The following is a 14,144-nucleotide window of genomic DNA, read 5'->3' on the forward strand; positions in this document are numbered from 1 at the left end:
GTCTTGAAGGACGTAGCGCCAGCAAAAGTAAGTAAGTAACGTATAGCTTGTGGTAGAGACCGCGTTCTGAAAAAATAGGATCTCTTTGATCTTTCTTGGTTTTAAAGTGCATGTCAATGTTCGTTCTACCCTTGCTTTGGTTTCGAATGTCACTCGCTGGTGGTAACCAATTGATTAAGTTTTCAGCTCAAACGGGTGTTCGGTTCTCCAGATCCGTGCTCTTGAAAATTTGAGGTTTGGCTTCGATTCATCTTCACCTTAAGGTGCAACATGCTGGAATCCACACATGGCCGCCATAATAGCAAACTTGTGCCCCTACTCAAGATTCCAAAAGCACTGCAGAATGTACGAAGTCAATCTCCCTAGTTAAAACTTTCTGCTAGTGCACAAAGCTTACACTGCCGATTGATGCTTCTTTCGTGAGATGTGTGCCTTCAAAGTGTTGGTACATTATTGAATTAGGATTCAAAGATGTTTCCTTGAAAAATAACGAAATTTCTCGAAAAACCTTTTACTATTTCAAAAGTTTCTACCCTGCCCTTAGGTGATGGGATTGACGGTGATTTATCAAGTGATTGTATATTGTTGATATTGTGAAATATACTAATACTAATATATTGATCGCGAAAATAATCGTAATTATAACTTATAAAATGTAAGCTAGTCTAATAGTTTTAAATTAAATAATGACATGTGTTTCAATGCTTAAATATATTTTACACTTGATTTATCACACCTTCAGCATGAGTTTAGTTACTGTCGCATGATCTAACACCAGATAACTACGCGCAATGCTGGAGGGACCGGCAGGGCTCACTACCAGTCTCTACTAACACTCAAATCACTAACAAGACTGGGAAACCAACGATCACCTTCATCAGTAGCACTATTCCTAATAGTAGTATTAGTGCAATATACATAAATCTTTTTCAGTAGACCACGAGGCGCAAGAGTGGGTGCGGGTGGTCTCTGCGTCTCACAGGTCATTGAAAATAGACATTTATGTTAGGTTTACTAACAATGTAGTAATTATTACCTTAGTAATACCGTAAGGTGCCGTAATTCAGCGCATCGCCTAAATCCGCATATTTGGTCCAAAATTAATCGAAATTTAAGAAAAATTTTGAAATTTGTCCATACCGCTATTTGTATATGCTGGTAATGCATAATAATTCCAATTAAAATTGTCATTAACAATAATTTACGATTTTTGAGGAATATTCCAAAATGTTCTGAATTACGGCATTTTACGGTATTGCATTATTTAGTAAGGTAGGTTGTAGCGGTGTTAGAGATAGTTTAGTAATGTTACTGATATATGTATAATAATTAGAAAACTGATGGCACTGCTGTTACTGAAATGTTTCATTTTGAAATATCTTTCATAATATAATATAATTAATATAATATTGTTGAACAAAATGCTGTAATTAATAACTTATTTAATCCTCTACGCATTTTTGCACTACTTTGCATTTATCACACCAACACTGGCGACAATAGCGTTCTTTGGGTAGTATTTCTGTTATGTAGTAGTAACCTCTATCGTTTTTTATCTAACGATCATAACATAATTATCGTGAGCGTAGTAGTGGAAATAACATAGAAGTAGCTTTTGTATTTGTAATTAAGGTATCATGGTATTAGTTCCCTGTCCTTTGGTTCAGAAAGGGGTATGGGCGCGTTCTGCCAACTCGGTCGAGGCGGATTTCTTGTGTGAACATGGACGTTCTAAAATTCCAGAATGAAGTGTTGTGCATTTGAAGATGGGATGGATTCGCGTTCGTGCTTTACTGCTGCTTATCTATAAAGTTATATGCAATAACCGACCCTTAGCTTAACTATTTAAATTAACAGTTGCAAATAAATTAACCATATTGAGTTTACTAACATGTCGTCGCGTTAATTTTATCATAATGATCTTTTATCTACATCCGTCGAACCATTCTGAATGGCCGTTGTGAGAATATCACCAAGAACTTCTCACATGCAATAAAGCTGGATTGTCATACATTGAAACATCAAGGTTCTCGCTCTGTTGGATTAATTTTTTGTTGTTTATCATTAGTTTCAGGGATTGTTATCGTGGGAATCCAAAGAGCGAATTTTGTATGACTTCAATGTACGCCAATACTGCCATAAAGCATGTAATAATCACTAACATTCCTTCTCTCTTTATCCTTGTTTTCATATCTAACTCGCTTCGAGGAATAATTCATCGAAGAGGAAAGGCATCTCTTATCATGGCAGCGTAATGGCCGAGAAAACGTCGGTTTGCGGTCGCATCTCTTTATCCTCGGTTCTGCCCCACGCTCGCCAAATCGATACGTACTTGATCCGCCCACCTAGCTTACTGCACTCCACGCCTTTGTTAAGTATAAAGTTTCTGTAATCATTGAATACTAATTGAAAGGTAAATCAAATGAACTTATTATTTAACTAATAACAAATTTGTTCCACAGAGCGATTTACAAAACACCACACAAAATCCCCCCTTTCACATATCCTTAGGCAAAACACTTCACTACCGTTATATGTATGACTGATTCATGATCTTTCGACCTTGCATCATTCATACGTGTAGGGGAAGTTAAGAGTAAAAGCAAAACTTAAAGAACCTTCTGGTCAAAGATGTTGCGTTGCCTTCTTCCCAAACTCCAAAACCCCCGGTGTATTATGGAAGGTGTGAGTTTTTAAACTAAGGGTCGGTTAATACATCAATAAAATAAAATAAAATAAAATACTATTTCAAAAGTTTCTAGAAATTTCCATCAACATAAACTGGCGAATATTCTAGAACTCATAACATATTTTAAATTTTTAAAACTTGTTAAAACAAGCAATTAATTAATGGGCACATTCCATATTTTGTTAAGCTCTTTCAGTACTTTCAACACATTTCAGATTTCGGATGTGCTGTTCAAGTTTTTATGTGAAACGATAAAGTTGTTTGCATCCTCTAACAACTCATAAACGTCTTTGACACTAATCAAAATCCTCAATAATCGATGGTTATGCCGTGGGTAGGCATAGTTTGTCTTTACACTGCATTCCAAAGAAATTCTAGTCTCGTCATGATGGGATCGATGTGTAGCAAGGATCGCTCGTTAGAAGTAGGTCAATTTTTCACACACTTTCCAGCCTTCAACTGTACGCTCGAATGATAACGAGTTCAATTGTTGTTCATATGTTCTTAGTAATGAGAGATACGGTCATCTGTTGTACTTGTTGTGCCACAGAGTAAAACATGCGTTCGATCGTTCGTCTGTGCAGAGGGATGATGTGTTGAAGCTTACAAACAAATCACTAGAACGTAACAACACTACTGATAGCAAAGATCACTTCCTTCGATTGTACACTAGTGAGAAGCCAGAGTTTTCCATTGAAAAATGATTTCTTCACAATGGACGTTACTTCGTGCACTTTGCTCATAGATCCCATCAAAGTTTTATCTGACAGAATGCCCTGGACCTGACATGATTCATCAAAACTCCAAATATTAAACGTCCAACAACCAACGACTTTTTTTCTTCTGTTCACTGCGCATCACTTGATCTTGTCCTGTGTTTGTTTTTCCCCAGAAACTGATAACGACTACTCTCGTAGCCATGACTGGTTTCCTATTCTTCTACTGGATAGAGCTAATTTCAACGAACTGAACTTACACCACACGTCTGTTCGATGGCGATCGCCACCAGTATCCAGATTATCCGCAGTTTCTGGACCGCCATGATTCCTTTCCAGAGTGTCCTCGGAAGAACACGTGTCTTGGTAAACGTCCCAATGCCGAACACCGAGTAAAGATTCCCAACGCGCGCGGTCCTTTAAATTTTCACTACTTTCCCGAGCGAAACTGAAACGAAACGTCCACTCCGGTCGGATTCGCAAAACACATTGATTGATACGGGAGTCTCGGATCGTCTCGTGAGGGCACCCGAGTTAGTGAGTGGCTGGGAAGACACTCAGTGATCGTCTTCCATCTGTTCGTTATCAGTGAGGACTGAGGAGAAGAGTGGTCCTTCAGACTGATTGACTGACTGACCGACCGAGCATCATATAGCCGCCATCCGCTTATCAATTTATGCTGTGAGAGCATTAACTATCTCGGAAGAACAGGGGATTTCTCCGCCCGTAAACGCATCTTCAATCTTACTGGCGGTAATAATATTGGGGATAGCCCGCGGTTATGTGACATCAGCTACTTAAACGTTGCTGGGATTCGGAAATTTAAGAGAACGAAATCCACGGTGGTTCCAAGACCGTTATAATCAGAAAAATATCCTCATCCAAGCTGTGCTCACTAGTCGAGTTAACTGCGTGTCTAGGGCTTTAAAAAATAATAGGGTCCGTTTTAAAGTTATGGAGAAGATTCAAATATTACGTCCATTTTTTTCAAGACTTCCACTATAAAGCTATAGGTGCTCTCCCCTCAAATTTTGTCTATTTCACACACAACCTACCTCGAATTACGATGCTAACTAAATTCAATTTTACTGCTAGTCAGAGTAAGACTCGATCAAAATAATCTGAATCATAATGAAAAACTCATCAGAAGACGGATGGCATCGACGGTATGAGAATACTACCTAAAATTTATGTTTTTGGCTCGAAAGGGCGTAGCTCAAAATTTTGTTGATATCTTTTTGCGAAAATCCGCCCATAGATAAAGAGTACCATAACTTCAAACAAAGCTTTGATGGTGTATATTCTCTGTTTATAACGGCTAATAAAGCACTGTGTAAATTCGCTGTTATGATTTTTAATATTATCCAGACATGCCATTGAAATCGACTGATGAATCCCGATTTTTTAACAGATTTCCTGATAAAACAGTCTGGGGAACACCGTAGAATTGTTTCGTCTCAAAAAAGGAGCCCATTGAAAAGTTTTTGAATGTTAACTACCTCGCGATGTGGGCCTCTTCGTCTCTCGTGGAACTCAATTACAACGCTAATTGGTTCTACTGGTTGGTGGCACGCTTTGCGGGAAGCGAAATGGTTTCACTACGCCGCCGTCATTTCCTTGTCCCATTGAAGAAAATTTGCTGTCCAGCCACTTAATCGAGCCAATTGAAAAGCGACAATTTAAACTGAACTGCGCGTACGCTGCTGTACACAAATATCTTTCAATTGAATGGGAATTCCAAGCATCACAAATTAAACGATCAATCGGTTTAGTTATTGGTAGTTCACTGGTTCTATTCCAAGATGACGTCACTTTTTGAAATTTGAAAGATGATTTAATCAACAAATCGATTGATATATTGACTTGCTGATCTGAAAGCTACTGCTTGTAGTTGCCCAGATTATTTTGTATACCTGAACTGGAATGATCCTTTCTTGATCAAATTTATGGTTTTAACTTTCTAGCAACTATCGTCCTTGTACCTGAGTCCTCGGTGCACCTAATCTATAAAAAAAAACAGGCTCTTAGATTTAATTGACGAAGGCATAATGTGACAAGCTTTACAAAATTTTTGAAGGTCTAATACAAAAAGTTTGACAAAAGAGGAGAGGAACCGAAAAAGTCACACTCTCTAGCTTGACATAATTTGTGAACCATTAGGGCGGTTCAAAATTTAATGATATTTGAAAATCCAATCTCCCATACCTTTGTTACCATCCTTATCATAAAAATAGTGGACTGTGAAATTTTCAACTTTTTCGGTGGTGATTTAAAGTGGCCCAAAGACAAAGTAGGTTTATATGGAAATTACTATGGAGAACTTTTGAGAAATGTTCCAAATCCGTTAGTACTGGAAAGTAGATACAAACTTATCATCCCATAGTGTAAACTTATTCTTCATACCATAATAAAAAAATGCTGAAAAGAGCAATTCAATCTGACGGATTGGAGAAGAGATATTCATGAGTTCAAAAGGGATTTTTTTTAGCAAAGTTTGTCCGTAGTAATTTCCATATAAACCTACATTGTCTTTGGGCCACCTTTAAATCACCACCGAAAAGCTGAAAATTTTATAGAACACTATTTTTATGGTAAGGATGGAAAGGAAGATATAGATTTTCAAACATTTTTAAATTTTGAATCGCCCTAGTGTGTCATCCCTTAGAGGGATTATAGTAGAGATGGGAAAAACGGCTCATTTTAGTGAACGGATCCGATCCGAATCACTTATTTTAGTGAACCGGATCTTTTGAATGGATCAGTGGCTCAACGGCTCGCATTCGGGACTACGATGCTGCTGCTGTTTTCCTCGGTTTTCTGTGAGAAAAACAAGGAGAGATATATTTTTTGCTTTTTTTTTCACGCACACGATGGCAGTTCCTTACGAGGTTTTCCATAAGTGCGAGTGCTTTGTAAATCTCTTTTTGTTTCGTAGTCGCGAATAGCAAGAGCGAACTGAACCGAACGAACGGAAAAAAATGGTAGGTGCACTCCGTGTTGCGCGACATGCGTCGTACCGTTCGCTCTCTCATTCTTCGTACATTCTTCCCTAGAAACTCACGATTTACTCGGCCGATTTCCCCTACCCGAACCAAAGAAGAAACAAAATGTGCTTTGCCATTCAAGTTTGCATTTTTTCTCTCTATCTCTCATCTGCCTGTATAGAAGAGTGCATGGTGACGTCACGAAATATTCTCCTTCTCTGTCCCTCTTCCATCACGCTCAATTAACTGTCCTACTCTTTGACATTCGCTGCTGGAATTGTTTAGATTTTGTATATGGAGTTTCGAGGTTATGTCAGGCGTATAACGATCTATGCAAGTCGGTGGGGCATGCTGAGGGGCTATGTATCCTGAGAGTGCGGAGCTCGCAAACTGTTTGCATGTGTGCCGCGGCGCGCAAAGCAAGGCACGTGTCCAGCGTTATAATAAAGTCGAGACACAAACGAATAACAATAGGGGAAACGAATCAGTTCGTTCTTCTTCTGGGTCACTTTTTGTCTGAACCGCAATGATCAGCAAAATGAACCGACTCTCGCCAAAAAAGAGTCATGGATCACTCGTTTTTTGAGTGATCCGGATCTTTTGAACGGCTCCGATTATTTTTACAGATCATAGCTTCCTCCCCAAACGCAAAGAAAGGAGACTTACCCGTGTTGCCGGCAATTCTTCAAATATCTTACATACGATGACACGACGTCACCTTAAGGGTCAAAAATGACCCATGACTTTGAAACGCTCTCAAAAATCCATCCATTTTTGAACCAATTTTTGTTCTTTTAGCTATATATGAATGATATAGAGAGTGGAACTCCAAACATTTTTTGTGAGTATGGCCATTATGAGCACAAGAGCACCTGGAACCTGTTTCAGAAGAAACTGACACATACCATTTTTAGCAGTTCATACAGCAGTATGGTACGACGGTTCAAATTTCTTGGTTTTTTATTCCGATTTATTAGAGCATCCAGAGGACCAACAATTAGATATAGCCGGAGTATTCCAGAATCGGTTCGGATAGGGTGTCATGTGGACATTTTCAGATCACCATATATGACGGATAAATCGGGATACTGCGCCCCAACCGGGTAATACTCCAATTGATTTTCAAGGGATTGAGGCTTCTTTCACACGTAGATATGATTACATCTCTTAAATATCCACGAAAAAATGATGTAGTACATACTAGATCTTTGAGAAGTATGAAACACCAATAAATATTTCAAAAATATCGAAAATCAGCTTTTTGGCGAAAAATTTTGCATCCGATAAGCAAGCTCCGTTGAAAATGAACTTCCTTTACTATTGTAATTATTACACAAACTTTTACCAGAAGACGACTCTAATGGACTCTTTTATGTTTAGCAAGTGGAGGAATTTCTCTTGGACCATATCTACAACACTGTGGAACGTTTTTCTATGGGAGGGGCATATTATCCGGTTTATTTTGAAACGTCAAAATTGAGACCGTTTTCAAAAAACGTCTTGTACTCTTTTTGAAAGCTACCTGGCAAGAGAAAGTTGAATGCAGAGCATAACCAACTAACTAACAAAATTACGCCTTGACATAAAAAAGCTATAGAAGTAATGCATTTGCTACTGCGATAGAGCGGTTTTGTGAACCTGGTGCGCCGCGAAAACCGTGTTTGGGAACCTTTGGTTTAGACGCATTAAGCGCCGGACTTTTTGGGGGTAAAATAGCTTAATTTATTGCCTCATCTACTTTTGCTAAACGATCCTATTCCGAATCAGAAAGGTGACCGTTTCTTGAGTCGGATTTGGATCGTTCCAACGGATGTACAATAAAATGTCAATCGTTGAACAAACCAGAGCAATTCGATGAATGGTTTTCACGGACACTTTGATACTTAGTTGAGGAATACCAAAACAGTACTAAAAAGTACTACTTTTCAGCACCGTTAACAGTGCTGAAAAGTAGCACTTTTCAGCACTGTTTCTTTGATTAAGAAAAGTAGGCCGTTATGTAGTCTATCTTCTTGATGAAAAGTAGGCCAATATATAACGGAATTGCAAAAAATGCTTTTCTTAAGCATTTCTTGCAAGAAATTTCTCATGCATTGAGATAGGCGATTACTTTTCTGTTGAAGTGCATACTTCAACACCGTCCCAAAAATAAAACATATTTTTTTCTTCTTTTTTTCTGGCATTACGTCCTAACCGGGATAGAACATACTCCAATGCCATTTCCGTTTCGACCAAATTAGAAAAAAAAATAAAATATTGACAGATAATCAGAATCATTCGGGTAATCATAATTCATGTTTTTTAATGTATTTAGGAATTTAGGAACCTGTTCAAATGGGGTTCCAGGAGTTCCTTCAGGAAAACCTCTAAAGCTGCCTTCAAAAATTTTTTATCGAAATACCACCCGGGACTTTCAGAGATTTCGCCAGAAATTTAAAGAAAAATCATCCAGGGAATTATCCTGAAAATTCTCCAAGACAATGTCCACCGTAATCACTACGGCGATTTCTCCTCTAGGGCTTTTGCCAAAGATTCATCCAGGAAGAACTTTCGTTCGCCATGATACATTTTAGACCGGTTCCGATAGGGCTCCAGGAATACCTTAGTAACTCCTTCAGGAATTCGACCAGGGATTCCTCCAAGAATCCCTGCGAGAAAATATCTACAGGGATACCTTTGGAGATTTCGCCAGGAGTTCTTGTAGGAATTTCTCCAGTGGTTCCTTCGTAGATTACTCTAGTAAAAATTTTACTGGGACTCTTCCAAGAATTTCTCCAAGGTTCCTCCAAGATCTGTTTCAAAAATTCTGCCAGAAACGCTCCGGAGACTTCTCCAGGGATTTTCTAAGCGATTGCTTATGGCATTCGTTCAGAGATTCCACAAGAAAATCTTTTAGATACTTTTCTAATGATTTCGCCAGAAAAATCTCTACAAGGATTCTTGCAGAGATATCTTTAAGTTTTTTTCCAGACATTCCTCCAGAAATTACACTAAGACATTCTCTTCAAAGATTACTCAAGATATTTTTCCAGAATTTCATCCAAGGATTCCTTCACGGATACCTACAAAGATACTCCCAAGTAGTCCTCCCAAGATTCGTCCAGGAATTATTCCACATATTTCTTCCGGGATTTCTCCAGGGATGCTACCAAGAATTCCTCTCCCTTGAATTCCTGCAGCAATTTAATAATAAATGATCATAAGAATTTCTCCAGGGATTTCATCCGGGATTCTTCCACGGATCGCTCCAAGGATTCTAACGAAAATCCTCCAGGTGTTTAACAACTTACGAATTCCTTAATAATATTATCTAGGAATTCTCCCAGTGATTTCCTCAGGTAGTCCTCTCGAGATTCTTCTGGGAATCATTCTTGAGATTTCCTCCAGGGATCGCTCGAGGAATTCTTCCAGAGATTCCATCAGAAATTCATCTAAGGATTCTACAAGGAATAACTTCATAGGTTCCTATAGCGACACCCCAAGAGTTTCAGGAATTCTCCTAGGGATTCCTCCAGGATAATCGCTACATGACTTACTCCAAGGATTTCTCCACATTGTTCTCCAGGGATTCCCCAGCAATTTCTGCAGGGATTCGTTACTTATCCTCCAAAAATTCTCCAAAAGTTCCGCTTGAAATTCCTTCAGAGATTCTTCCATTGATTCCTGCAGTTATTTTATCAAAAATTATCCTTAGAATTGCTCCAAGGATATTACGAAAATCTCTACAATAATTTCTTTTGAAAATGTCATCATGGATTCCTCTAGGAATTTCTCCATGAATACCTTCAAGGATTTCTACAGGAAAATCTCTACAGTAGTTTCTTTCTCCTAGGGATTTCCCTACGATTCTAACAGCAAAATTGCTGCAGTGATTCATTCTGGGATACCTCCAAGAATTCTCCAGGGATTCCAGAGTTACCTCCAAGAGTCCCTCAGTAATAAACTTCGATAATCCTTCAAAGATTCCAGTTTCTCCAGAGACTCTTCCTGGGATTTGTGTAGGAAAATCTCTACAGGGATTACTCATTTCTCGAGCTTGTTCTTCACGAATTTCTACAACAATTTCTCCTGAAAAATGTATACATGGTTTCCTCTAAAAATTGTTCCAGGGAAAAGCTGATAGAAAATTGACTGTATATTTTAATGAAAAATGTTTTTTATACTATATATTGGCTTTTCTTGGTGACAACAGTCTGTTGTCACCGAGAAAAGCCAATATATAATATCAAATAGAAGTTCACGGTGATCAATTCAACCAATATGTTTTTTTTGTATACGCAGTGTTTAAATTCGTTGATAAAACTAAGACTTCGCATATTTGCATATTTAATGTTCCAGGAATTTCGTTAGGATTTCCTCGGAAATGCTTCCATAGGATCCTGCTGGAATTTATCCAGGAATTTAATTGGGGATTCCTCCAGGCATTACTTTAATTTTTTTTTATCTAGAGGTTCTTTCAAAGATTGCTCCAGGAATCCGTCCAGGAACTCATCCATGGCTTTCTAAAAAACACTTCTTCAGAAAAAAACTCTTGGAAAAATGGAAGAATGTCTAAAAAATCGCCGAGGAAACTCTGGAGGAATTCCTGTTATTTTTGCTGATATCCCTGGAGGAATTCATCGGCAAATCCTTGTAGGAATTCTTGGAGGAATTTCAAGGGGAATCCCTGGAGGATTGCCCAGAAAAATCCTTAAAATAATTCATGTTGCGATTTTCCTGAAGGAATCCATCGGAGAATTCTTGAAAAAAATAACTCTGGAGGAACCGCTATAGGAATTTATGAAATTATTTCTTGTACAATTCCTAGATGATTTTCTCACGGAATCTTCGGAATAATTCCTGGAGGAAATCTCAGAAATTATTCCTAGAGGAATCTCGAGAGGACTACCTGAGCAAATCACTGCAGAAATATCTGAGGTAACCCTTGAGGAACACGGTAAATGGCTGGGCATGGCGTACCATTGGTACCTCGCGTACCTACAGGAATAAAATAAACCACATTGTGTGGTCCTTAGTCTCTTGCCCAGCAACTCCTATCCCTACCTCCTCGTGGTACTGGCCGGGGTACGAGTAACCTTGGGGATGATCGGGTAACCAACCCCCGGTGGGAACTTTGGTCGTATGCTGACAGGGAAGGTAGGGTTTGCTTTTGCTTCTGCAAACCTTGAGCGTCTGTACTCCATGTTAGGAGCGGCGCACAACAGCGTCTGTTCCCCATGTCAGGGGCGGTTGATCATCGTCCAAGTGCCAGAGAAGGACTCTAAGCTAAACTGCGCACTATGGTCCTCCGAACATTTAGGGGGAATGGTCCTCCGGAAATCTAGGGGGTTGGTGTCATGCCCTGCTATCCAGCCGTAAAAAATCAAGCAACGAACAATCAACGAGAGAATACGAACCGGGACAATCGGCGAAGACAACAGCGACGTAAAGATACTAGTGATTGGAATCTCGGTACGTGGAACTAAAAATCTCTCAACTTCATCGGGAGAACACGCATACTCGCCGACGTGCTGAAGGACCGTGGATTCGGCATCGTAGTGCTGCAGGAGGTGTGCTGGACAGGTTCGATGGTGCGAACGTTTAGAGGTAACCATACCATCTACCAGAGCTGCGGCAATACACGTGAGCTGTGAACAGTTTTTACAGTGATGGGTGATATGCAGAGGCGCGTGATCGAGTGGTGGCCGATCAACGAAAGAATGTGCATGTTGAGGATCAAAGGCCGGTTTTCAACTTCAGCATCTTAAACGTGCATAGCCATCACTCCGGAAGCACTGATGATGACAAGGACGATTCTTACGCGTAGCTCGAACCGAACGCCAGTACGACCGTTTAAGCAACGACATCAAGATCATCATAGGAGATCTAAACGCTCACGTTGGCCAGAAGGAGGAGTTCAGACCGACGATTGGAAAGTTCAGCGCCCACCAGCTGACGAACGAGAACGGCCTACGACCTCCAAGAACATGGCCATTCGAAACACTTACTTTCAGCACAGCCTCCCGTATCGGTATATCAAGAGATCTCCACAGCAGACGGAATCACAAATCGACCACGTTTTGATCGATGGACGGTACTTCTCAGACATAACCGACGTCAGAACCTATCGTGGCGCCAACATTGACTCCGACCACTACCTGGTGATGGTGAAACAACGCCTAAAACTCCGTTATCAACGATGTACGGTACCGACGCCCGCCTCGGTACAATCTAGTGCGACTGAAACAACCGGAAGTCGCCTATGCGTACGCGCAGCATCTTGACGCAGCGTAGCAGGATGAGGGTGAGCTCGATAGGGCCCCTCTTGAGGACTGCTGGAGGACAGTTAAAGCATAAAGCAGCCATTAACGACGCTGTCGAAAGCATTGTCGGATATGTGGAACGGAGCTCTAGAAACGATTCGAACCACGAGGAGTGCCAGGAGGTTTTAGAGGAGAAGAATGCAGCGCAGGCTGCAATGCTGCACATGAACGCGGCAAAACGTGGAACGATACAGACTGAAGCGAAAACAGCAAACCCGCCTATTCCGGGACAAAATGGGTCGCCTGGAAGAGGAGGAATGCCAAGAGATGGAGTTGCTGTACCGTTTTCAAGAAACGCGGAAGTTCTATCAGAACCTCAACACAACACAACAAGGCCGCTGGTAAGGATGGTATCGGAGCCGAACTCATCAAGATAGGACCGGACAGGTTGGCCGCTTGTCTACATAGGCTGATAATCAGAATCTGGGAAACGGAACAGCTACCGGAGGAGTGGAAGCAAGGCGTTATATGCCCTATCTCCAAAAAGGATGACAAACTGGAGTGTGAAAATTATTGTACAATCACTATCATAAACGCCGCCTACAAAGTGCTATCCCAGGTTCTCTTCCGTCGTCTATCACCTATAGCAAACGAGTTCGTGGGAAGTTATCAAGCAGGTTTCATCGACGGTCGCTCGACAGCGGACCAAATCTTTTCCGTGCGGCAAATCCTCCAAAAATGCCGTCAGTACCAGGCTGCGTAGGGGCCATTTGTTCACCGATTTCAAGGCGGCATACGACAGTATTTACCGTGTAGATATAGCTATGGATCATGGACGAGAACAGCTTTCCCGGTAAGCTCACAAGATTGATTAGAGCAACGATGGACGGTGTGCAAAATTGCGTGAAGACCTCGGGAGAACACTCCAGTTTGTTCGAGTCTCGGCTGGGACTACGACAGGGCGATGGACTTTCGTGCCTGTTGTTCAATATTGCGCATGAATCTGTCATACGGAGAGCCGCACTTAACAGTCGAGACACGATTTTCACGAGATCCGGACAATTTGTTTGCTTCGCGGACGACATGGATATTATTTAGAGAAAATTTGAAACGGTGGTAGATTTGTTCATCCGCCTTAAACGCGAAGCAACAAGAGTCGGGCTAATGGTGAGTGCGTCGAAAATAAAGTACATGCTGGAAGGCGGAATTGAGCGCGACAGGGCCCGACTAGGAAGCAGTGTCACGATAGACGATAGAGGGGGATATCTTCGAGGCTGACAACAATGTTAGTCGGGAAGGCGCATCATCTGTGGAAGTCGTGGCTCCAGAAGAAACTGGGGTAAAGAAAGATTCACTCCCGCACCAAATGCACGATGTACAAAACGCTCATAAGACGTGGACGTGGACGTGGACTATGCTCGAGGAGGACTCGCAAGCTCTTGGGGTTTTCGAACGCTGAGTGGTAAGGATGATCTTCGGCGGCGTACAGGAAGACGGCGGCGAAGGATGAACC

General features: G+C 40.8%; 1 protein-coding gene across 1 annotated transcript in view; it reads right to left on the reverse strand.

The window, feature by feature from the left end:
- The window catches only part of LOC5571597 (neurotrypsin), a 44,126-nt gene extending 40,210 nt beyond the window's left edge, over nucleotides 1–3,916 (reverse strand). Inside the window, exon 1 of the mRNA XM_001653671.3 lies at nucleotides 3,666–3,916. Within this exon, the coding sequence (XP_001653721.2) occupies nucleotides 3,666–3,731 (66 nt within the window). The 5' untranslated portion in view covers nucleotides 3,732–3,916. The remainder of the gene's footprint in view (nucleotides 1–3,665) is intronic.
- Nucleotides 3,917–14,144: the final 10,228 nt, after the last annotated feature.

This window comes from Aedes aegypti, chromosome 2, assembly GCF_002204515.2.
Source record: "Aedes aegypti strain LVP_AGWG chromosome 2, AaegL5.0 Primary Assembly, whole genome shotgun sequence".
Taxonomy (NCBI): Eukaryota; Metazoa; Arthropoda; class Insecta; order Diptera; family Culicidae; genus Aedes; species Aedes aegypti.